Genomic DNA, 25522 nt, shown 5'->3' on the forward strand with positions numbered 1-25522 from the left:
CACATGCAATAAAGCCACTGTTTACTAACCAGAACACCTGCACTGTACTGTCCTGCAAGCAAAACACAAACCTCTATGTACCAAGCCCCTGACATTCTGGAATACTTGACTACCCCAACAAATTAGCACTGCTTTGAGGAATACGGGATGAACTGCTGAAGTATTCCAATTCCTATTTAAAGGCATTAATAATGGGCATTTGGGGAAGATCATTTAAAACCTCCTTTCAGTAATTTAAATTTCAGAACATAAACAATTTTCTACCTTGATTTTAGTGTAACATAATTCTGCTAATCTGTGCAATTTAGCATGAGCAGTCCTATTAATGGTAAATTTCACTGTATAAGTACTGTAATAGTTCAGTATCATGTTTTCATGATTACAGAAAAATGTTTTCTCCAATTCTATCCAGGTTTAAAAATTTGCTTTAAGATAGTATCATTCATAATATCTAATGGAATTACTTTATCTAATACTAAGAGCAAAATTCATTCCTATTTCATAGTTACTAGAGAACTGGAAATTATGGTTTTTAAGGTAAGAATTCTTTAAAATTCCAGAGATTATTTTGTCCATTATAAAGTTGTTTCTACTATCCTTCACACAAATATTTAAATATAAAAGCTATTTTGGAATCTTAGTCCTAATTTTAGAAAAATCCAGTGAGATTTCCCAAAAACGTATTATTGTTGTTACAAATAATAAGGCTCCACTAAACTGACACCAATGAAAACTCCTCCCACATTCTCTTTGTCCTGCCTTTACCAAAAAAAGAAAAAGATCCTTTAACCTCTCAGTTGCCTTTATTTAAATCCGCAAAACTCTGTAATTTTTTTTTCACACAATACAACTAAAATTTAATGGACCACACATCTACAACTCTATAAGAAACAGAAGATGGGAAACTGCCAGCAGTTGACACAGGATTTTCATTTTCATTCAGAAGAATATGCCGGGAGATTTTGCTTGTGAGGAACCGGTCCTCGTGCGCTGTGTTCCACGGCCCTTACACTCTCAGGTAACTTCTGCTGCCTTGCTCCTCAGCATTGCCTGCATGAACGCATATGCTACGTGGAACATAAAACTTTTTCCCAAGGGAAAGTAACAACAACTCCCAAGAATAATGAAGCTGCGAGATACCAAAAATACCAAAGATCTAACCTGTGAAAAGTTGATTAGAGAAAGGAAAGGACAGAAATATTCCGCTGTCAGGATTTTCAACTTAGTTACATAATATTGCTCCAGGTAATCACTACTTCGGTATTCAAGCTGATAGGGCTGCAGGAGGCAGAACTACAATTTAAGTAAGCATCTACTACGCACCAAATACCATTTTCTCATGCTAATTTACAAACTGCAATGTCATAAAATATGAACTCTATTTCAGACAAGAAAATGGAGTCCTGTAGATGCTGGATACCTTGTCTAAGGTCAAAATAGTTAAGAAAAACATCACACAGATGAGATTCTGACGTCTGTAAAACGAGTTTTTTCCCCCTTAAACTACAAGTGCTAAATTGCTTTTGTAGTAGCACTAACAGGAAACACCTCTTCACTCCTCCCTCTCTTCCCAGTGAGCAGCACGCACTATTTCTTCACGAGACCTGTTTTAAAAACAATCAACCACTGGCCATTACACAGAGTGCAACCTACAAACACCGGATCCGTATTAAAGGCTTTATCCACAGCAGGGTTCTGGTGAGGACTAACGAGTTACAAACATGAAAAGGATGGAGTCGATAAAAGTGAGCCAGCGAATAATTATGCAAACGCCGTTTCTATTCGGTTCTGAAACGCACTGCACGCCTGTGAGCAGCGGACTTATCTGGGTAACTGCGTTTTGCTTCAGACGCTTCTCCCAACAGCTTTCCAGGAGCACACACCGAGTACACAATAGAGGCCGCCTGCTCTACGCGGCTTCGGAAACGTGTCTGCCGAGCGTGACCGTCTTGAGGCTCACCAGCGGCTCCCGAGCATCTCCCAGAATGTGGCGCTGGCCTGCCACTTGCACACCCACGGCTCAGCTCAACTCCTCCAACAACACAACCCACCCCGAAGCCCAAGCCGAGCAGGAGGCCGAGGCCAAGAGGATGACAGCTCCAGTAACTTCCTCTTCCTCCCCGACCTCCCAGCTCAGCCCCGCGCGAACACGCCTTTCCCCTAGGAGGCAGGAGACGACAATTTCAAAAGCACAACACCGAGCCAAGCCGCCGCCGCCTGCACGGGCCGTCGGGGCTGGCGGCCGGCTCTCCCCCACCCCTCCCGGCCAATCTACTTCGTGGGGAGGGGGAGGGGGCGATCCCAACTCACCCACCGCAAAGTATTTGCAACACAAAACGTAAATCTGTTCTCAGAGCCTCGGCGCAACGCGGAGGGCTCTCGATAGGTTCCCCACAAGGACTGCTTGGAGCCACTTTGCCTCGGGGTCCCGGCGACCGTGGAACGCCAAAATAAGCCTTCGCTCCTCGTCGGGGGACGCGGAGGCGGCCGAGGCGCCCACAGCCTGCGCGTCCCGTCCCAACCCTCACCTGCCCGGGCCCGGGGCAGCACGGTGCTCCCGCACGGGGCTCCGCGTCCCGGGAGGCGCCCGGGCGCCGAGGCGGTTAGGCCGCGCTGCAGGCCGGCGCGCTTCCTGCCGCGGCCGTGGCCCCGGGAACCCGAGAGCCGCAGCTTCCCGCCCGGCCCCGCCGCCTCGCGTGGGCCGCCCTCGCTCAGCCCTGCGCGGCCCAGCCCCCCGCGAGGCAGCTCTCACCTGCGAGGCTCGGGAGCCTCGGCCACAAAGGGGGAGAGAGGGAGAGAGAGAGAGAGAGAGAGAGAGAGAGAGGGCCACGCCAGTCGGGGGGGGGGTCCCAGCCACGGGCGCGGACGCCCCCCGACACACACACACACACACACATCCCGCAACCCTCCTCGCCCGCCTCCCGCCAGCGCGGGTCACCCCGCCGCCCCCCGCCGATCACCCGACACACACCCACTCGCCGCGCGGGTCCCTCAGGCCGCCCTCCCGCCCGCCAAAGTCTCATCAACTCGCACGCCCACACTGCCTATTTGTTCCCTCTCCCACCTCATTTCCCCGGGGACGCGCTCGTCCTCCCGACACACTCGCCATCGGCCCGACTGGGGCGCACACTCACACTCACACACAAAAACACTCTACCTCATTCTCTTCCTCCGGCCCACAAGGAGCAACCACAGCAGCCATTTCCCCGCGGCTGGGGGAAAACACACACACACACCACCCCCTCACACACACACACACACACACACACACGCGAGCGAGCGCGCGCGCGCGGGCCCTCACACATACTTCCCCCTCCGGAGCCGCGGCCACAGACACAAACACAAACACCCACGCCCGCCCGCCCGTCCGACCCGAGGGGCAGCGCGGCCGCGGCGCCCGGGCCTTCGGGGGGCTCCCACGTCCCCCACTCCCCCGACCCCCGGTCCCCCTCACCTGCATTCAGCGCGCCAGGGGCCGGGCGGCGGCGACGGCGGCGGCGGCGGGGCGGCTGGGGCTGCGGCGGCGGGGGAGGCGGCGGCGGCGGTGGCGGCGGGGCTGAGGGCAGTAAAGACATGCAGGCAGCCCGCCGGGGGGAGAGAGGCACCGGCCGGAGGGGACGCAGGGCGGGCGGGCCGGGCCGGGCCGCCGGAGGAACGGGCAAGAGGCGGCTGGCTGGCTGGCTGGCTGGCTGGCTGGCTGGCTGGAGCCTAAAGGAGAGACGGAGCGGGGAGAAGGGAAGGGAACGAGGGCGGCCGCCGCCGGGCTTCGAGAACGGTGACCCCGGACGCGCTGAGGAGGGCCCCGCGCGGCCCGCTGACGCGAAGGCCTCAGCCGGAGGAAGCTGCGCGCCCTCCCGCCCCCGCAGGCCGCCCTAAGCCGCGGCTAGAGCCTCCGAAAGCCTCGCCGAGCCCGGCCTTGGCCTTGGCCTCCCGGTGCTGGGGGGCTTGCCGCCGCTGCGGGGGGTTAAGCTGCCGAGCCTGCTGCTGCTTGCCGGGGGTGGGGGGCCGCCGAGGCGGAACAGAGACCCCAGCTCTCGAGGTGCCTTCGCCCTCGCGCACACACACGTTCACACCCCCCCGAGAGCCGGGGGAGAGGCGTCCGGGCAATATCGGGGATTGAGATTAATAACAAGGTGCAAGAGAGTGCGAGAAGGAGGAGGGTTGATTGACGTGGAGGGGCTGGCGGGAGTCAGTCACTCCCCGGCGCGGAGGGGTGGGGTGAGGGGAAGGGGGCGGAGCTTCCCGCCGCGCGCGCGTGCGCGCCGCCGCCGCCAGGCCGAGGGGCGCGGGCGCGCGCGGCGCCAGGGTGGCTCGGCCCGCGCGCGGCTGTCACGCTTTGCTGCCCTCTGACTGGGGCCCGTCGGCCTCGGCGAGGAGCGAGCTGAGCGGGCCGGGTGGGTGTTCGAGCCGCGTTCACCGAGTGCTGAGGGGAGAGAACCGAAGGAGCCGCCTCGCGGGTGTTTCCGGCCGCGCTGTGGGCCCGGCCCGGGCCACCTGAGAGTCGAACCCAGCACGGGTCTGGGAGCTGACGGGACGCCCGCCGAGGTGAAGCGACCGCAGGCAAGGTTTCCTGAGAACTTCGGGGTGTTTTGTCCTTAACGTGTGTAAGTTTGTGCCGTGAAAGGTAAATAAAAGACTGCGTGACGCTTTCAGATGATTTCCGACCTCGTTTCACATTCCCCCTTCTCGCGATAGAATTACGTGTCTCGGGCCGTTTATTCGTGGCAGCTGCAGAATGAAAACATCCGAGTGTGAACTAGCAGCATCCGCGTTCATCGGAACGTGTGGCCTGGATATTTTCCGTTTCTGAGCTCTATTTGCATTTTTTAATTTATTTATTTCCTGCTGGGCCTGCTCCAACTTTGAACCCCCACAAGTCCAAAATGCAAATTACACAAGCGCCAGAAGTCTGCACTGTGGCGGTTTTGCACGATTGCAATCCCCTCCCTCCTCGACACATGCTCCGGGTCCTTTATTTTGGTCCAGCGTGTATTAGCACGCTGCGCTGTGCTTTTGGCCCACGACGGGAGAGGTGCTGGGCACACGCGCTCGCCGTGTCGGTGGGGCTGCATCAGCGGCCTTAATACTGACTAAAGCGCCTCATCTCTGGTGGGGAAGGGAGGGACGGCAAAAAAAAACAAATGCAAATCCTCTTTTAAGGCAGAACTGGAGAGCTATTCAAACAGCCCACCAGTGCCGCGGACCAGCACCAGGGCGCCACTTTGATCTCGCCAGCAGGAAGTGTGAGGGGAAGACGCAAGCTACTTTGTTTGCTTCCTGTTAGGTTCACGTTTTCACACACACACACACACACACACACACACACACACACACGCCTCGCCACTTTCTGCAAGAAGTCAAGGCAGGCCTGATTGTCTCACTCATTCCCGATGCTTCGAAACCTCTGACATGCAATGAATTGGTTTTGATTTTATAAGCAGTAAACCAAACAAATCACTTAAGGAGTCCAGAAGAGCGAACCTGCCTGGAAGGTGTCTGAACTTCCCCGAGGACAAAGACCATCAAACGTCAAAGGAAAGAAGGAAATAAAGACTCCAGAAAATAGGAATCAAGGGGGGTGTGCTGGCAGGTTTTTAAGTTTCACTCAGTACCCGTGGATAGATTGATTTCTCGCTTTTCCTTATGTACAGGGAACACTTGCAGGCGCCGCAGTTAGCACCGGCAGTAGGCACACAATCAGGCAAGCAGCCCCTGCGCTCAGGTGGTTCACACTAAGAGGCTGACACATCAACAGGAAATTTCCAGGGAACAAGCCAGCAAGGATACGTGAAAGGTGATGCAGAATTCATCACAACATTGAGGCTAGGCTGACAGCCTACCCTGGCAATTTTACTTGAGTCATCTTATACCCACCTACATTCATGGGCAACCCCACAGTAGCAAGGAGTTGGGGAAAAGGAGGAAGTTCACTGTGAATGATGAAAGAGAAGCAATAACAAACATCGCTTAGCTTGACGTTGATGGGATGTTCCTTGTTGGCCTCTGAATTTTATCTTGCTGTGGTGTGTGTGTGTGTGTGTGTGTGTGTGTGTGTGTGCACTTGTTTGAAGATTGACACAGCGCCCATGTGTTTGTTCTTGCCACAGAAGCCCTCCAGAGCTGGGGCTGGGCCTAGCCTGCACCCAATCCAGTATCCCACACAGGTGGCAGGGGTGTGGCGGGCAGGCAGTTTTCAATGATGAGCCGTGGCTGTTGCTTCCAGCAGCTGCAGTAACAGGAAGCTGGAATCCAGAGCTGTGTAAGGAACCCAGGAACTCCAAGGTGGAACTCAAGCATCTTAACGTATCACTTAACTGCTAGCACAAGCACCACCCCCCTCTAAATTTTTAGTACTAAATGCATTGTAATCCATTCCGAGGGGGAGGGGGGAAGATAGTAGTGCCACTTAACATTAAGGATAATGGCAGTTGACAAAGATCAACTGAATGCGTGTTAAATTTAAGTATCTTTCCTGTCAGAGATGTTCTGTTTCTATCATCTCAAATGGGAAAAACGGAAAGCAATACTTTTAAAACCTTACTCATATAACTACCATTCAAAGATGATGCTTGTTTTTGCCAGTGGCAGTTAGACTAACGTGGAAGAAACAATCGTTTTCAGTTAGTTGGCACTGTATAAATGCCAAGAAATTAGATCTTAACAAGATTTCAATTCAAAAGGCATTCCAAAACAACAACGAAAGAATGGTACTTTATCCACTTTTTTTAAATTACATTGCATTATGTGATACAGTTTTATAGGTACTGGGATTCCCCCAAACCCTCCCCCCCATGGTGGATTCCTCCACCTTGTTGCATTACCACAGTTCAAGTTCAGTTGAGATTCTTTCATTGCAAGCATATACCAAGCATAGAGTCCAGCATCTTATTGTCCAGATAAGTTCAACGGCTTCTTGGGGAGACCATCTCTGGTCTGAAGGTAGAGCCGGCAGAGTATCATCCCGATCAATTAAAAATCCCAACATAACATCAGCAACAATTTATAATGTTTATCCACTCTTTTTTTAAGGCTTAAGCGTGGAGTCTGGTTTTCTGGCCAGGCCTCCCACAGAAGAGACAGGGTTCCCCAAGCACTGGCGTCATCTGCTGTTTTCCCAGGAACATTAGCAGAAACTGGATATAAAGTGCAGCAGCTAGAATTCAATTCAGCCATTACATGGAAAGTTCAAATAGTTAACTGTGTAGGTTAACCTGCTGTATTACAAAACAGGCCCCTAATTATTTTTAAATAATAGATGTGCTGTAAATCAAAGTTTGTAACAGAATTGTAGCCTACTTTAAGATATTAATTCCGGGAATTGTTCAAGTTTGAATACAAGTTTTGTTGCTAAGATCAGAAAAAAATATTGAAGGAAAACTTTATTTTGGCTTTTGTGAGTAATGCTGCAATAAATGGGAATGCAGCTGTTTCAACATGTGCTGATTTCATTGCTTCTCGACATATACCCAGGAGTGCGGTGTCTGGGTCACAGGACATTTATGACCCATGTATTTACTTACTTGTTTTTGAGGCACCTCCATGTTGTTTTCCATAACAGCTGTGATAATCTACCTTATAAATCTGTAGTGTTTAAAAGTTCCCTTTTCTCTACCGGCTCCTCAATACTTGTTATCTTCAGTATTTCTGATAATAGTCTCTCTGGCTGGAATTAGGTGGTATCTGCTTGGTTTTGATTTACATTTCCTCAAAGTCTAGTCTAATGTAAGGTGATGGATATGCTAATTGCCATGGAATAATCATTGTACAATGTGTACATATGCTGCGCCTCATAAATATGTAGAATTGCTATGTGCCAATCAAAATGAAATTTAAAAAAAAAAAAGATCTTTTAAAAAGTGCCTTGTTTTGGCAAAGCTTCTGGCTTACTTGCACTCTGGTAAAACTGATTTAATAGTAGTAGTGTGTAGGCTCATAGGCAGGACTTACATCTGATCTGTATTACCACAGCATTAGTTCATACTTTCTCATTAAAAAAAAAAGTTGTAAAATATTGTAGAGAGATTGGGACCAGCACCCTGGCATAGTGAGCTAGACTTCTGTCTATGGCACTGGCATCCCATATGGGCACTGGTTCAAGCCCCCCTACTCCACTTCCAATCTAGCTCCTTCCTTTATGACCTCGCAAGGCAGCATAAGATGGCTCAACTCCTTGGGAACCCTACATCCATATTGGAAGAACTGGACGAGGCTCTTGGCTCCTGGCTTCAGCTTGTCCCAGCTCCTGCTATGGCAGCCATTTGAGGAGTGAGTGAGCCAACAGATGAAAGATCTCTATCTCTCTCTCCCTCTCTCTCTCTCTCTGTCTCTTCTCTGTAATTATGCCTTTCAAATAAAAATAAATATATTTTTTAAAGTCCTAGAGATCACCTGTGTTAACAATGAATATTTTATTTAAAAGAAACTTTCTAGCTTTCCCTACTTTTGGTGATGGCACAGTTAGCTGATCACAAGACTCACTTTTCTGAATTCTGTTGAGCAGCTTTTTCAAATAGGACAACACTTTTTTTTTTTAGTTTTTTAATGTAAGAAAGTCATTGTCACTGATGAAGAGTTAAATTTTATTTTGTTGAGTTCAGTACATGGCTTTATACTAATAACTATATGACTTTAAAATTTTTTAAATCTATTTTAGAGATATAGAGTCCTGCCATCAACTGATTTATTACCTAAATGCCTACAACTCTTGGGAGCTGGGAACATAACTGCAGTTCTTGCGTGTAGTGGCAGGAACCCAATTATTTGAGTTGTAACCTTTGCCTCCCATGGTCTTTATTTATAAAAAGCTAAAGTTGCAGTGTGTTACTTACCTCCACTTGTCAGGGACGGTACCCAGACCTGACCTTTCGTGATGGTACCCAGACCTGACCTTTCGCCTGTCGCCTTTGCCTCCTAACTCCTCAGCCACTAAGCGTGAATGCATCTCCAGCCAGATTGGCTAGGCTGGTGTCTCTAGATCTGCAATGACTCCTGGGAGGTCTTCTGCCCGGAACACGGCATCCAGCCTGATGGCCAGATACCAAGCAACAAGACCATTGTGGGAGGAGACGACTTCTTCAACACGCCCTTCAGTGAGACCGATGCTGGAAAGCACGTGTCCAGGGCCATGTTTGTAAACCTGGAGGCCACTGTCATTAATGAAGTTTGTACTGGCACCTACAACAGCTCTTCCACCCCAAACACAGCTCATCAAAGGCAAGAAAGATGCCACCAATAATTACATCCGCAGGGACCACACAATCTGCAAGGAGATCATCAGCCTCATTCTGGACTGGATCCACCAGCTGGCTGAGCAGCGAACAGGCCTGCCGAGCTTCCTGTTTTTCCACAGCTTTGATGGGGACTGTTCTGGGTTCACCTCCCTGCTGATGGAACACCTCTCTGTGGATTAGGATAGAAATCCAAGCTGGAGTTTCCCATCTACCTAATCCCCCAGATATCTACAGCTGTGGTAGAACCCTGCAACTCCATCATCACCACTCATACCACCCTGGAACACTCTGGCTGTGCCTTCTCGTTAGACGATGAGGCCATTTGTGATATCTGACATAGAAACTTCAATATCAAGCGCCCCACCTATGCTAACCTGGACCACCTCATTAGCCAGACTGTGTCCTTTGTCACAGCCTTCCTCTGGTTTGACAGAGCCCTGAATATTGACCTGACAAAATTCCAGACCAACCTGATGTCCTATCCCCACATCCACTTCCCTCTCTCTGGTCTCCTAGGAACCTGTCATCTCTGCTGAGCTCCTGCCACGAGCAGCTTTCTGTAGCAGAGATCATCAGTCCTTACTTTGAGCCAGCCAACCGCATGATGAAATGAGAGCCTCACCGTGGTAAATACCTGGCTTGCTGCCTGCTATGCCATGGTGACATGGTTCCCAAAGATGTCAGTGCTGCCATTGCACCATCTAGACCAAGCACAGCATCTGGTTTCTGAGCTGGTGTTCTGATGGCTTTACGGTTGGAATTAATTACCAGCCTCCCACTGTGGTACCCAGTGGAGATTTGGCCAAGGTACAGTGAGCTATGTGCATGCTGAGCAATACCACAGCCAGTACCAAGGCCTGGCTCACCTGGCCCGCAAGTTTGACCTGATGTATTCCAAGCATGCCTTTGTTCACTAGTATGTGGGTGAGGGCACGGAGGAGGGAGAGTTTTTCTAGGTTCATGAAGACTTGGCTGCCCTGGAGAAAGATTGAAGAGGTGGATGTCGTTTCTGTTGAAGGATAAGGTGAGGGGGAAGGAGAGTACTAGTTTTCCACTCCTTTTGACATTACAACTTGCCGTACTCATCGAACTTGAACTTCAACAGGAGCTGAGAGCCTTTAGACTTTTCTGATTACCTTGTCTTCATACAACTATTATCATCCCTGTCTTTTCCATGTATACCTGTAATATACTTCCATCACATCTAAAAATAAAGGCTTTAGGAAGAAAAAAAAAAAAGAACAGGAAGATGAATCCAAGGCCTAGAGTGGAAATCAAACCTAGGTACTCAGTGGGGAACGCAGGTCCCTAACTGCTGTCACTGAACACCACTCCCAATATGTAACTTCTCCAGAGTGTTTCGATATTCAGTAAAGCATGTTAGTAAAATAAGTATGCATGTTTACCTCATATTCATTAGTAAAATGAACTTATAAATAAGTATCAAACAAGATAGCATTGGATGTTTACCTCCCAGACCACCCTACAGGGCTTCCAAATCATATTTCTATGACATAGCCTACAATTTCCTGAACTATACTTCTTTCTATCTTCCCCTTTTTATTCATTTCTCTCTCTTTTTTTTTTAAGATTTATTTTTTTTAAGGTTTTTTTCATTTTTTTTTATTGGAAAGTCAGATGTACAGAGAGGAGGAAAGACAGAAAGGAATATCTTCCATCCATTGATTCACTCCCCAAGTGATCATAACACCTGGAGCTGAGCCAATCTCAAGCCAGGAACCAGGAACCTTCTCCAGGTCTCCCACACGGGTGCAGGATCCCAAGGCTTTGGGTCATCTTCAATTGCTTTCCCAGGCCACAAACAGGGAGCTAGATGGAAAGTGGGGCCTCCAGAATTAGAACCGGCACCTATATGGGATCGTGGGTGCATGCAAGGTGAGGATTTTAGCCACTAGGCTACTGCACCAGGCCCTCCTTGTGTGTGCGTTGTTTTTTGTTTGTTTGTTTTTTATAATATGCTTCAGAATCCACATTAGAGTATACAGAAGAAACTGGGGAAATGGGATTTCAGCTAGAAAGCCTCTGCTTTTTTGGTTTTTGTTTGTTTGTTTGTTTGCCTTGTTTCACATATTAACCACCTATCTGCCCAAATTTATTTTTCTTCAGATGGTGCTCTTTGTCTTAGAGTGAACTATTCCTACTTGTGCTATAAGCAAGTACTTCCAGGGGCTAGAGTTGTGACATAGTAAGTAAAATCCCTCCCTGCACATCTTCAAATCCAGAATTCTGCTAATGGCCTGAGAGAAGCAGCAGCAGATAACCCAAATGTTCAGGTTTCTGCCGCTCATGGGGGAGACCTGGAGGAAGTTCCTGGATCCTGGCTTTAATTTGTCCTGGCTTGCTGTCGTGGCTGTCTGGCAAGCAAACTAGTAGGTGGAAGATTTCTTTGTGTCTCTCCATCTCCCACTGCAACTCTGATCCTGAATTAAACTGAATAAATAAATAAACTTGAAAACAAAAACCACACAGGTGATGCTAATGGCTTAAGAAAATCCCCCAACCTCTTGGCTACAAGGATGGATAAATGAAGCTTCAGCAAGCAAAATCCCCCAGAATGTTTTCAGACAGAACTAAAGAGAAGAAGGACTATTCAATTATAGCAAAAGCCTCAAGAAGAAGGCAGAGTGGTTAGTAGCCACAAAACACCATGTATAGAAGGACACCACAACAGGAAGAGAAGTAGAGAGAGTAAATGAGCAGTTCATGGGGTCTCATGTTCCAGTGATCCCCAAGGTCCCAGGCGCGCCTTTTCACATAATACAACTAAGATTAGTAAATGTTGGTCATTGATTTGCATCTAATCTGAGTTAGACCTCTACAACTAAAACAGCGTCTAGTATCTGTATATCCTATACTTCTACATGAGAGTCCTTGCCAAGAAGGCCAACCTCTGCTTAACACATCTAACACTTGGCATGCTGCTTGGCACAGTGGGGAAGACCCTGCTTAGGATTTCCATATCCCATAGCACACTGGTTTAAGTCCTGGCTCCACTTCCAATCCTAATTTTCTATGAGGACATACCCTGCCAGACAACAGGTGATGGTTCACCCACATGATTAAGTCCCCAGCTCCTAATTTGGGCCTGGCTCTACCCTGGCTGTTGCAGGCCCTCGAGCCAGTCAATGGAAGATGGATCTCACCCTCTCTTCCTCTGCTCATTTAAGAGAAAGAAAATACATATTATTTTTTAAATCACTGAACAACCTATACTAAGTCATTGTTAATTGGATCAGAGCCTACCAAGTGTTGATGGTCAGCTGGTCCTGCTTCCTCATTTTTCACAAAAGGAACCTGAGGCAAATGACTTACTGAACATCACCCAGGGGAAGTCAGTATCAGGATTTGGTCTCTAGACACACAGTTATGCTATAAAAAGACTTTTTTTTTTTTTTACAAGTATTTAGAAATATGACCTTAACCTAAAAGAAAAATCTCAACAGCAATTCCAGACACTGGATTGTAGTGGGAAGACATTTGGTGGCTTACAGGCCATAATGGATGCTTTTTCCTCTTTGAGCCACTGAGAAGTTTTCCATTTATACCCAAGCATACTCTCTGGGTCTTAGATATCACACCCAGAGTTTTAACTACTCTGTATATACTTTGGAATCCTGAGTGTACATCTCCCGAGTTCTCACCTCAGTCAGATAGATATAGTTAACTTTCTTCTGGATATTCCCACCCAGATCATCTACACAAACGTCAAGACTAATCTAATATGAACTCATTGTCTTTCCACTCATTGTCTATTCCTGGCCTTGCATGGTCGTATCTTCTTGAAAACGTTGTTATCATACTGAAGATCATGTAATCAGACTTTTGAATAGTTCTCCAATACAGAATCCTGGAAGTCATCCCAAACTTTTTTTGTTTTATTTATTTGCTTGAAATAACAACAGAGAGATGTTCCATTTGCTGGTTTAATCTCCAAATGGCTGCAACTGCCAGGCAGAAGCTAGGAGCCAAAAACTTCATTCCAATCTTTCATGTGGGTGCAGGGGCTCAAGGAGCTGGGTCATCCTCTACTGCTTTCCCAGGCCATTATCAGGGAGCTGGATTGGGAGTGCGCCAGCCAGGATTCGGGCTATAGCCCATAGGGGATGCTGATGCTGCCTTGCGTCTTACATCACAATGCCAGTTGCAATCCTCAACTTTTCTCTCCCTCCCTCACCGAGTGCTATAAATTCTACCATATATCTATATTAGAGATATTTATATTCTACACATATTTATATTCTACTAATCCCTTCCCAGTGCACTGCCAGTGTGTTTTTAAACAATGTTTTAATATGCTTGCTTTTGTTTTTATTTGAAAAGCAGAGAAACAGACAAATCTTCAGTCCACTGATTCCCTCTCCAAATGCCAGTGACATTCAGAGCTGAGCCAGTCTGAAACCAGGATGCCAGAACACTATCTTCTACACAGGTGGCAAGGGTCGGTGGACTTGAACTACCACCTCTATCTCCTAGGAAGATAGACTCCAATGCAAAGCCAGGACTTAGACTCTGTCAAGGAATGTCAGCTTCCCAAACAGCATCTTAACAAACAAAAGCTCCAAATACACACTCCTGTCAGAGATCTACCTATCACCTCTCATCTGAACTTTTGCCTTTTATCTGTTCATGTATCCCAACCAAGCATAAACCCAACATCTTCTAAAACATATCTTGTTAGTATTACTGTGGCCCTTAAATGATTTCTTATAATTTAAAGAATAAACCCTACTTTCAGAACTATCAGAGGTACATAAAAATGTTCTAAGTAAAAGCAATCAAAGTTTATTTTTGGCACAAAAATATTCTGAAATGCATGTGTATGAGGTGTCTTTTAAAAGCTCATGGTCAGAGATGGGGAGGTGAGTGTTGTGGCATAATGAGTAAAGCTGCAGCCTGTAGTCCAGACATTCTATGCAATTGATCTACTTCCAATTCCTGCTAATGGCCTTGGAAAATAGCAGAGGATGGCCCCAGCACACATGTGGGAAACCTGGAAGAAGCTCCTGGCTCCTGGCTCCTAGCCCAGCCTCAGTCACTGTGGCCATTTGGGGAGTTAACCATTGAATGGAAAAGCTTTCTCTCTCTCTCTTTCTGTGTCTCTGCCTCTCTGTAATTCTGCATCACACATAAATAAATAAATCTTTTTAAAAAATTAAAGCTCGTAGAGGGACCAGTGTTGTGGCACAACAAGTTGAGCTGTCACCTACAATGCCAGCATCCATGTGGGGACCAGTTCAGGTCCTGGTTGTTCTACCTTGATTCAGCTTCTTGCTAATACACACCAGGGAAGCACAGAGGCTAGCCTGAGGACTTGGGCCCCTGTCACCCACAAGGAGACTCAGGCGGAGCTCCTGGCTTCTGACTATGGGATAGCCCCTGATCTTGTGGTCATTTGAGAGTGATCTGACTGATGGAGAATCTTGATCTCTCCCTTATCTCTCTAACTCTACCTTTCAGGTAAATATATACATTTTTTTTAAAGTTCATGGAAATCAGTATTCTAAAGAAAGCATGGGATTCAAATTGTTGTTACACCAAAATAAACTTAGTTTTTAATTCTGTTGTGCCACAACTCATTTGAAATAGCCTCAAATGTCCCTTGAGAACTTCCCTCCTACCACCACAGCAGCCACTTGTCTTGAAGCGTTTGTCACCCCGGCCTTCAATGAGCCCGTTAACATTTCTGAAACAGGAGATGCTCTCTTGGCTATGTTTGCACATCTGATTTGCTTACCATAGCTCTTTCCCATTTCGTCCTCTTGAAGTCATTGTTCAAGATTTAGATGAAGCATCACTTTCTGAAGCAGGCTCTGGCACTCCATTATTGATGCCAGAGTCACCTCTGCGCACTAAGGGCGATTAAAATAACTAGGAAATAAAGAGCTTTTCCATCTCATCTAACTTGACTTAGGCTTCCAAAACAAAAATACCTGGAATGATACCTTGTGTTTCTGCACGACTCACAATTCTTACAGAGCAAGCTAACTGCTGCTACAGGAAGTTTGAAAGTCACTAACCTAAAGTACATTATGGCATTATTATTGATTGGAATGAAGTTTTTAAGAAGAGGCATTCCTTTTTTGGAAATGAATTTATGGAGGGAAAAGGAGGAATTCCTATATCTATAAAACTGTGTCATGAAAAAAATAATAACAATTTACAAAATTTTAAAAAGCGGGAGAAAGAAAGTTACCAGGGGCAGATTGTCAAAGGACAGACCCTTCACCTCTTAGCCAGGTGTCCCTGTGTAATATACAGAATGAGCCTCTATGGGGGCAGTTCACTGTGGATTGTCCACTGTGGACCTCTGGGGACACAGTCTTTCAAGGCGGAGAGCATCAGTTCTGCTTCACCCCTACAACAGCACAGCACAGCACAGAACTCTCCAGGAACCTTGACTTATCTGGTGAACAATAATGCTTCACAAAACACACTATGTAGTTTCATTTACTAGCAATTAGCTGTTGCTAAAAGAAATCCAGAATGACAGTAACTTAAACTTTATTTTTCTCTCACGTGAAAGACATCTGGAAGTAACCAGTTCAGGGCTAATGTGACACATCACTGGTCAGCAGGGACACAGCTCTCTCTCTCTCTCTCTCTCTCTCTCTCTCTCTCTCTCTCTCTGGCTTTGCTATCTTTAGACCATGGCTTCTTTTCCTGCTTCGTAGTCCAATATGGCCATGAGAGTCACCCCATATGGTGCTACAGTTTGTTTACTGCAAAGACATCTGATCAAATGAGTGGGGGCTGGATACTCTAAAGGACTGCATTTACCCAGAGAAGGAATTTTTCTGAATCATTGGCAAAGACAGATGCTGCTTTCTGCCCATTCAGACACCAAAGACATTAAGAGACCAGCCATTGAGATGATAGCTATCCTATCCTTTTTCCTGGAAAGGCAAACAATTACCCCCTTCCACAAACTTTCCTAGAAGGCCAAGCAAAAAAAAGTCTTTTCTCAGATTTCACTGACTAAAACACTTAATGGAAAGAGAAAGCCAACTGAAAAAGCAGTTAGGTAATACCACGTTTCAGTTAAAACTCTCTGCCACCACTACTGGGCAGCTTCAGTGTAAATGCAACGTGCGTGCGGTACTCCAACACTGAATGGCTAGTGTGTCCAAAGAACAAAGAAGTAGATTTAAGACATAGTGTTGAGCTTCATAACTAAAAATTTTGACTTGAGGAGCTGGCATGGCACAGCCGGTTCCGCTGTACTGATGGTTGTATCATATATCCTGGCTGCTACACTTACCCAACAGCTCCCTGACAACGTGTCTGGGAAAGCAGCAGAGGAGCCTCAACTATGTGAGCCCCTGCTACCTACTAGAATAATAGTTATCTACTTGTTCCCGCTTTGGGTCTACACCAGCCCCAGTTTTGAATCTCTTTGAGGAGTAGACCAGTGGATGGAAGACGATCTCTCTGTCTCTTTTGCTCCCGATTCTCTGTCAAATAAATAAACAAATAAGAAATTTAACGCCAGCAAAGCAAACTTAAACTTAGGGACTATCAACAACACTTTCATGATGTTTTTAGAAATTGGTGATTAATTTCTGTCTCCATCATATATCAAAAAGATGGTAGTTTTGTGTTTGATATCTCAAAGCGTTTCTGCATTTAAATTCTGAATTGTCAAGTCTTTATATTTCCTTTATTCTTTATCTACTTTTTTAAGTTCTCTCCTTTGAGAATTGCAATTAAGCTGCTGCCTAGTAGTGGGCACTGGTTCGAGTTTCAACTGTTCCACTTCTAATTCAGCTGCCTGCTAGTGTGCCTGGGAAAGCAGTAGAGTGTGGTCCAAGTGCCTGGGCCCCTGCACCCACATGACACCAGAAAGAAACTCCTGGCAGTGCAGTGGCCATTGTTATTTGGGAATTGAACCAATGATTGCAACTCCCCCTCCCCCTGAATGTGTAACTCTGACTTTTATATGAATAAAATAATTCTACATAAATAACATAAATAGAAGCGAAGGGACTCACTCTGATCTGTGAGGTTGGCGTAGTAGAAACCATGTGATTTGAAGACTAGGACAGATCTGGGTACAAATTCTGGCACTGCCACTTGCTGTACGATCCTGCAAAAACTGCTTCAAAGTGGGCCTGAAGCGATAGCGTAGTGGCTAAAGTCCTCGCCTTGCACACGCAGGAATCCCATATGGGTTCCAGTTCTAATCCCAGCAGCCCCACTTTCCATCCAGCTCCCTACTTGTGGTCTGGGAAAGCAGTCAAGGACAGCCCAAAACCTTGGGACCCTGTACCCGTGTGGGAGACCCGGAAGAAGCTCCAGGCTCCTGGCTTCTCTGTCTCTCCTCCCCTCTATCTGCCTTTCCAATTAAAAAAAAATCTTTTTTTTTTCCCATTTTTATTATATTTTTGACAATCTTTACATAGTTAATTAGGGTAAAAAGGTTTAAAGACTACAGGAAAATGGGGAAGACTATTTTTTCCATATTGTTTCCTTCATATAGCTGAGGTAAAGGGGGATTTTAAGGGAGAAGCTCCACCCAGTCCCCCACCCACCCCAGGTCCCGGATGTGGGGCATGCTCTGAGGGTCTTACTCAAGCGGTTTTGATAGTCCAACAGTTATGAATTGTTGCCAGTTTCGCCACTCCAAGCATGATGAGGTCGTTGAAGACTCCACTGATTGACACAGTCCATCACAGAATGTGCTTCATTATAATACATGAAGTTGATAATAAAACCTACCAGCAGAGTTGACATGAAGAATGGAAGAAATACTAAATGTTAAGCCTAATAATACTATGTGTTCAGTATTGCCTGACTAAATTAATAAGTAGGTTATACAGGTTTGTGCTGGATCTCTTTAATATTGAGAATTTGGGGTGGGAAATGGGAGAATTAAGGTACAGTGGGTTTAGCCTCCACTTACGACACTGGCATCCCATATCAGGGCTTTGGTTCACGTCCAGGTTGCTCCGTATAAGATGCTCTGCTCCCATCTTACACACCCGGAAAGTCAACGGAAGAAGGTAACAGTGCTTGGGCACCTGTCACCCATGTGGGAGACCTGAACCCCGACCACCCTGACCATTTGACTTTTTTAAGAAAATTAATTTAATTTTTATTGGAAAGTCAGATATACAGAGAGGAGGAGAGAGAGAGATGAAGATCCTGCACTCACTGACTCACTCCCCAAGTGACTGCAATGACTGGAGCCAAGCCAATCTGAAACCAGGAGCCAGGAGCCTTCTCTGGGTCTCCCACACGAGTGCAGGGTCCCAAGGCTTTGGGCCGTCCTCCACTGCTTTCCCAGGCCACAAGCAGGGTGCTGGATGGGAAGCGGGGCCACCAGGATTAGAACTGGCATGCATATGGGATCCCGATGAGTTCACCATGAGGACTTTAGCCACTAGGCCACCGCACCGGGCCCACCATTTGACGTTTAAACAAGTAAAATAAGTATTTTTTTAAAAGTGTCATGAACTTAAAAGATGCTTTCAAGGAGCAGCTATTGTGCCTTCTTCTGTGAGATGTTATCAAAAGGGAAAAATTACGACAACAGAATATGCTGGCAGAGATAGAGGATATAACTACAAGTAGAAAATACTTAAAATATACATTTAAAAAAAATTCCTACACAAGGAGAAAAGATAACCATACATTTGAAAAATTGCAGATATACACAAATCTATTTACCCCAGATGAGGAGACTGGAGTAATACGTTCTACTTGTAATTTTATCATTAGACTATTTTTACTGCATTCTGTGACAGTTTCCCTGGATTTTCACATGTCAGCTTTCTCATAAACAACTTGAAGTGAAGATAACCAAGCAAAAATACAGTGAAAAAAAAATCACAAAAGCCAGTACATATTATTATGTCTTGTCATTATGGCATTACACCAAGACAAACACATGGTTAAGGGAAGTGTGTTTCTTTTGATTCTCAATGAATTGCTTCAGCAATAGCTCCAGGGCCTTGCTTTAGGATAGCACACTCTAATTAGTTCCCCGGAATCAGCCTCCCCTTCTCTCCTTCCTGCCTTTAATATGCAGCATTCACACTTGTCTGATTGATTAGAGTAATATTTCCACATGACTAACTCTTTTGGTAGATAGAAGATTATATGCTAATGCATGGGCTGACCCACATAACTGGCTTCAGGAAAATAACAAATGTCACTGAGCACTCCTGCTAAAATGGTATGCTTTTCTGCTTTTCTTGTCCTTGTTTTTTATGGCAATTCTAGGATCTAAAACTTACACTCACAGAGAGATGACATGACAAAATTCAGACCATACACTCTGGGAATGTCCTTTCAGTGAGCACTTCCTGTGAAGTTCCGAACCTCCAACAGAATGAAGTCGCTCAAACCTTTCAATTTAGTTGGTTTTTAAAATTTATTTTATAAGCTTTTAATGCAAATATCAGCACATATAAACTAAAACTGGAAGGTAAGTATAAAGAAATGTCATGGACACTCAAATTGTCAAGATTCTACTATCCAGCATGTATTCTTTTTTTTTTTTTTTTTTTTTAAGATTTACTTGTTCTTATTGCAAAGTCAGATATACAGAGAGGAGGAGAGACAGAGAGAGGAAGATCTTACATCTGATGATTCACTCCCCAAGTGACTGTAGTGGTCGGTGCTGCGCTGATCCGAAGCCAGGAGCCAGGAATCTCCTCCAGGTCTCCACGCAGATACAGGGTCCCAAGGTTTTGGGCTGTGCTTGACTGCTTTCTAAGACCAAAAGCAGGGAGCTGGATGGGAAGTGGAGCTGCCGGGATTAGAACCAGTGCCCATATGGGTTCCCGGCACATTCAAGGCAAGGACTTTAGCCTCTAGGCCACCGCGCTGGGCCCACTAGCATGTTTTCTTTTTTTTTTTTTTTTTTCAACTTTAGTGTCAATTTATTTAGTTATCTGCCTTTAACAAAGAGAAAACCAAGGCTTGAAAAGGGGATTCCCCCCACCCCTCCCACACCCCTCCCCCCATGGTGGATTCCTCCACCTTGTTGCATAACCATAGATCAAGTTCAGTTGAGATTCATTGCTTGCAAACACATGCCTAGCATAAAGTTCCGTGTCCTATTGTCCAGATAAGTTCAGTGGCCTCTTGGGGAGACCTTCTATGGTCTGAAGATAGGTCTAACAGAGTAAAGATCCGGTCAGTTAAAAGCCCCAACAAGGCCTCAGTATCATTATACAACATTATGGAATTAATTGACATAGTATTGGGTAAACAATATGTTAAAAATAATGCAAGTTCCATTCTTCGAGACATCTGGGTTGAGACAGTATCAATGACAGGTTCAAAAAATAACAAACAACCAAACAAAAATTACACGTTAAATCAAGGCAAACATGTGGTATCTGATCTTTTGGGATTCACTCATTTCCCTTAGCATTATAGTTTCCAGTTGTGCCCATTTAGCCACAAAGAACTGCATTTTGTTTTTTTTAATAGCTGAGTAGTATTCCATGGAGTAGATGAACCAAAGCTTTCTTATCCAATCTTCTGCTGATGGGCATTTTGGTTGCTTCCATGTTTTTGCAATTACTGATTGTGCTGCAATGAACATAGGGATGCATGTTGGTTTGTTGTAAAACAGGTGTTTTGGATATATTCCTAGGAGTGCTATTGCTGGGTCATATGGTATGCAGATTTTGAGTTGTTTGAGTGTTCTCCAGACTGATTTCCATAGAGGCTGTACCAATTTGCAGCTCCACCAGCAGTTGAGTAGGGTTCCCTTTTCCCCGCATCCTCGCCAGCAGGCATCGTTGGTGTTCTTGTTTATGTGGGCCAATCTTGCTGGTGTTAGGTGGTACCTCATCGATGTTTTAATTTGGATTTCCCTTATTGCCAGGGAGCTGGAACATTTTTTCATATGTTTGTTTGCCATTTGGATTTGTTCCTTTGTGAAATGTTTGCCCATTTCCCGTGCCCATTTCTTGAGTGGCTTGTTCGTTTTGGTTTTTTGGTTGTTTTGAAGTTCTTTGTATATCCTGGAAATTAGCCCCCTATCGCCTATATCGTGTGCAAAGATCTTCTCCCACTCTGTGGGTTGCTTTTTTACTTTGTTGATTGTTTCCCTTGCTGTACAGAAGCTTCTTAGTTTGATGAGGTCCCATTTGTTTATTCTGTTCTCAACTGCTATTGCTTTTGGTGTCCTTCTTAGAAAGTCGGGACCTACTCCTAGGTCTTGCAGGGTATTTCCTACATTTTCTTGCAAGAGTTTGAAGGTTTCTGGATGTAGGTTTAGGTCTTTTATCCATGTAGATTGGATCTTGGTGTATGGTGATAGATGTGGGTCTATCTTTTTGTTTCTACAGGCTATCAGCCAGTTGTCCCAACAACATTTACTAAAGAGGCCTTCCCACTTGCTTGAGTTGTCATTGGTCTTTTTGTCAAAGATTAATTGGTTGTATTTGTGTGGGTTCCCTTTTGGAGCTTCTATTCTATTCCATTGATCTTCCTTTCTGTCTTTGTGGCAGTACCAGGCTGTTTTGATAACCACTGCTCTATAGTATGTCCAGAGGTCCGGGATTGTGATTCCCCCTGCTAACTTCTTATTTTTCAGGATGGTTCTAGCTATTCGTGGTTTTTTGTGTTTCCAGATGAACTTTTGAATCATTGTATCCAGTTCCGTGAAGAATGTTTTGGGCAATTTGATTGGAATTGCATTGAAAATGTATATTGCTTGTGGCAGTATAGACATTTTAATGATATTGATTTTGCCTATCCAGGAGCACGGGATGTTGTTCCATCTTTTGAGGTTTTGTTCAATTTCCTTTTTAAATAGTTTGTAGTTTTCTTCGAATAGGTCTCCTACGCTTTTGGTTAGATTTATTCCCAAATACTTCATACTTCTCTCAGCTATTTTGAATGGTATCCTGTTGGTTAGATTTTCTTCCATCTTGGTGTTATTTGCGTACACTATGGCTGTTGATTTTCGTTCGTTAATTTTGTACCCCGCCACTCTGCCAAACTCTCGTATAAGTTCTAGCAGTTTCTGTATTGAGTCTCCTGGTTTTTCTATGTATAGGATTATGTCATCTGCATATAGTGAAAGCTTGACTTCTTCGTTTCCTATACGTATGCCTTTGATTTCTTTTTCTTGTCTTATGGCCTCTGCAAGTACCTCTAGGACTATGTTGAATAGCAGTGGTGATAGCGGGCACCCTTGTCTTGTTCCAGATCTCAGTGGGAAGGGTTCTAGCTTTTCTCCATTCAGTATGATACTGGCGTTGGGTTTTTCATAAATTGCTTTGATTATGTTGTGGATTTTCCCGTCTATGCCTACTTTGGCTAGAGTTTTTAGCATGAAGAGGTGTTGGATAGCATGTTTTCTAAAAGCACTATGTACCAGCATGATTTTCCTAAAGGAATGTGGGGAAATGACTACTTCATGTACTTGCGGTTTTCACCTTGAAGCATTTATGTATTTCTTTCAAAAACTAAGTATGTTTTCTTGGAATTTTCCTATCAATAAAAGACTCTAGTATTGTACAGTCTTTGTAAGTATTGACTATACTACATTCAAGAGAATGTTAAATGAGCTATACCAGTGGGGCAAAACCAACTTCCTTATGGAAGTGAAATCAGATGGGCTGCCTGACTTACCCTGGGGCGAATAAGAAGTTGGAACAGCAAGAGAGACATGAGTGGACAGTTAGCCTTGTCACTGTGATGGTGGCACTGAGGTTCTTCTGTCCAGAAGTGCTGGCATACGAGAGCTGCAAACGGTCTGCTGTATCTGAAGAATAAAGTGCAGAATTGCACATGAGGCCCAGCAATCTGTTAATCAATAGAACATGTCATGGTGAATGTTCAACTCCAGCCCATACAGTTCACCGCCCCTTATTTCCTGGGCCACTGGTGAGTAAGGCGCTCCATCCGTGTTTCCTGGAGTTAGGAGACGAGCTGAAGTTCTTTTCTCTGTGTGTCTTTATGAGACTGGCAGAAGAGTTCACTTTTAACTTGCAAATATATGACTCCCAGGAACATAAGACTGACAGAGGCGTGGGGCTAGCAGTAGGGTGGGGTGGGAGAATTTTGCAATAGGCTGAAAGTATTGCATTCACTCCTAGCTCAGCCCCCACAGATTGTAGAGGAACTGTCATTCCCTTGAGGGTCATGTATTTATTGTTAGCACCAGATTTTTAATGAATTTGCATTGTAGAAAATCAAGAAATATAGATAAGCAAAAAGTAAAACATAATTATTATGTAAATATTATTATATTATTAACACTTCAGTATTATATGAGTGTGTCTTGGTTCTCTTTCCTTAACTACATGAACTCTTGCTGTGTATGCTATCCGATAGCCTGCTCTTATCAGAGATTTTATTATTTTTTTGTTTGTTTTATGCAGCATACAGAGTGTATATTGTGTATATTTCATTTCTGGGAGTTGGATCAGAAGTGGACCAATCTGTGCACAAACTAACCCACAGAGGATGCCAACATCCCAGGTGATGACTTAAACCCCTATGCTACAGCACGGACCCAATAATGTGTATAACTTCATTTCCTTAATGAAACAAAAATGTCACAACTTTTTTTGCAATGAATATGGCTCTCTCTCCAGTCTCTCTTCTCTCACTGGTTCTTTTCTAATGATTCCAAGTGGAAGGGAACAGAACAATCCATCAGAAGAACGTTGAACTCCCTGGATTGTATGATTGATTATTTTTGTGAATGTTTGGTTTGTTTCACTGTGTTTCTCTTTCCTATATCTGTGGTCTATCCAGACATTTAATAATTCAAATGAAACATTTGGCCAGAATACATGGTTAGTACATCCTGTACTTTATATTATCCCCCACCAGGACACACACAAAATCTGGTTGGCCCATAAACAATGAATCTGGATCCTTTTCACCCTAGGAATCTACTTTAATGGATTACGTGTGTTGGAACGTGCCAACTGTTCTGCAAAAAGCAGTGTTGTTTTTGCCCTTAAGGGCTATAGACATTTGTTAAATAAGAAGCTTTAATTTGGTTTTGGAGTCTGTTATCTGACCATTTGGTTTTGTTTTTATTCTGTTGGTACATCTACCTTTATGATCAAGTCTCCTAAGCATGTGATGAAAATTTGTTCTCACACACCATGCTGTCTGTGTCAAAAATTGTGGCCCAGAAGCTCACCATGTGTAAGGGCAAATAAACTAGATATTAACATTTTACAACAGATAGTCAACCCAGTCAATAATTCACATTTTGAAATTTGAGACTTAATATAATCCAGAATAACTTCAAATGTCAAGCATTTTGTTTTTCTGTTTTAAATGAATACCAACTGCTGGTACACCTACACAAAACAAATCTGGTGAACTTCTACCAGCTGACCTTTAAAACAATCATGCATTAAAGGAACCATGCTCTTCAGCAACTGTTATGATCCTGTTCTTCTTGTTCCTTTTAGAAAAATATTCAGTTTTTATAACTTTCCAATGTCTGTGGCCCAGTCTCCAAAAGTAGCCTGGAAAGAACAATATTTCTAATATTTCAGAGCTGTGAACTCCTTCCTATTTACTTTCCATGTGTAATGGTACACTCTGTATCTACATTGCACACTGTATCTACCAAATTTCAGGTTTAATTATTTTAACCGAATACACCTGTATTGTTTTTAACAGCATCTATGAAATAGAGAAAATCTTTTGAAGTGAAGACAGAGCCTATCTTTCACTTTTTGGTTCTGAAATGACTCATGCTCATCACACATTTTAACTAGTGTTCTTTACTTAGCCTTTTCAGTTCCTTCTTTCTGCCAACCTGAACTTGCAAGAGTTCAACATCAACTATGAGTTCAGAGAATCACTACAAAAACTTTTTTCCCTCTTTATTTGTTTTAATGTCTGAAAACACACCATGAAGATTTGGCTCCTTAAAAATAAAAACTTCTAAAGTCATCTTAAGTTAGTGTGTCACAGCAACTTCTATGCAGAAGTACAGGGAGAAAGGAGATCGTAAATACAGGAAATGCTCTGTGATACATTTTTTCCCTCTTGAAAACTCATAATACTCTAAAGTTGAATAGGAAATTAAAAAATGTTGACTAAACATAAATGTTTAACCCCGGCTATAGGCAATGCCTAAGTTGTATTGTGCCTAGGCAAGTGTTACACTGTTGGAGGAAAAACAATCGATGCTGGAGGCCATCCTGGGCCAAACAATGCCAAATTTGTGTAACCTGTACCAGTATTCCAGCATAGTAGCCTATTCCACTTGTTTTTTAAAGATATATGGGAAAGGCAGGGAATGTCGGGCCAAGACATGCCACCCTGGCCCC

General features: G+C 44.7%; 1 protein-coding gene and 1 pseudogene across 2 annotated transcripts in view; one reads left to right on the forward strand and one right to left on the reverse strand.

The window, feature by feature from the left end:
- Nucleotides 1-4137, reverse strand: part of CNOT6L (CCR4-NOT transcription complex subunit 6 like) — a 90605-nt gene extending 86468 nt beyond the window's left edge. Inside the window, exon 1 of one of the 2 annotated variants that reach the window (XM_040966521.1) lies at nt 3455-4137. Coding sequence is in view for 1 of the 2 variants with exons in the window: in XM_040966520.1 (XP_040822454.1) it covers nt 3158-3162 (5 nt within the window). In the remaining variant the exon portion in view is untranslated. Of the gene's footprint in view, nt 1-3157; nt 3261-3454 lie in introns of those variants that run through there. The other variant, XM_040966520.1, reaches the window with a different exon arrangement.
- A 2284-nt stretch (nt 4138-6421) lies between these two features.
- LOC121147329 lies at nt 6422-10229 on the forward strand (annotated as a pseudogene).
- The last annotated feature ends 15293 nt before the right edge of the window (nt 10230-25522 follow it).

This window comes from Ochotona curzoniae, unplaced genomic scaffold, assembly GCF_017591425.1.
Source record: "Ochotona curzoniae isolate NIBS_2020 unplaced genomic scaffold, NIBS_Ocur_1.0 scaffold_4506, whole genome shotgun sequence".
Classification (NCBI taxonomy): Eukaryota; Metazoa; Chordata; class Mammalia; order Lagomorpha; family Ochotonidae; genus Ochotona; species Ochotona curzoniae.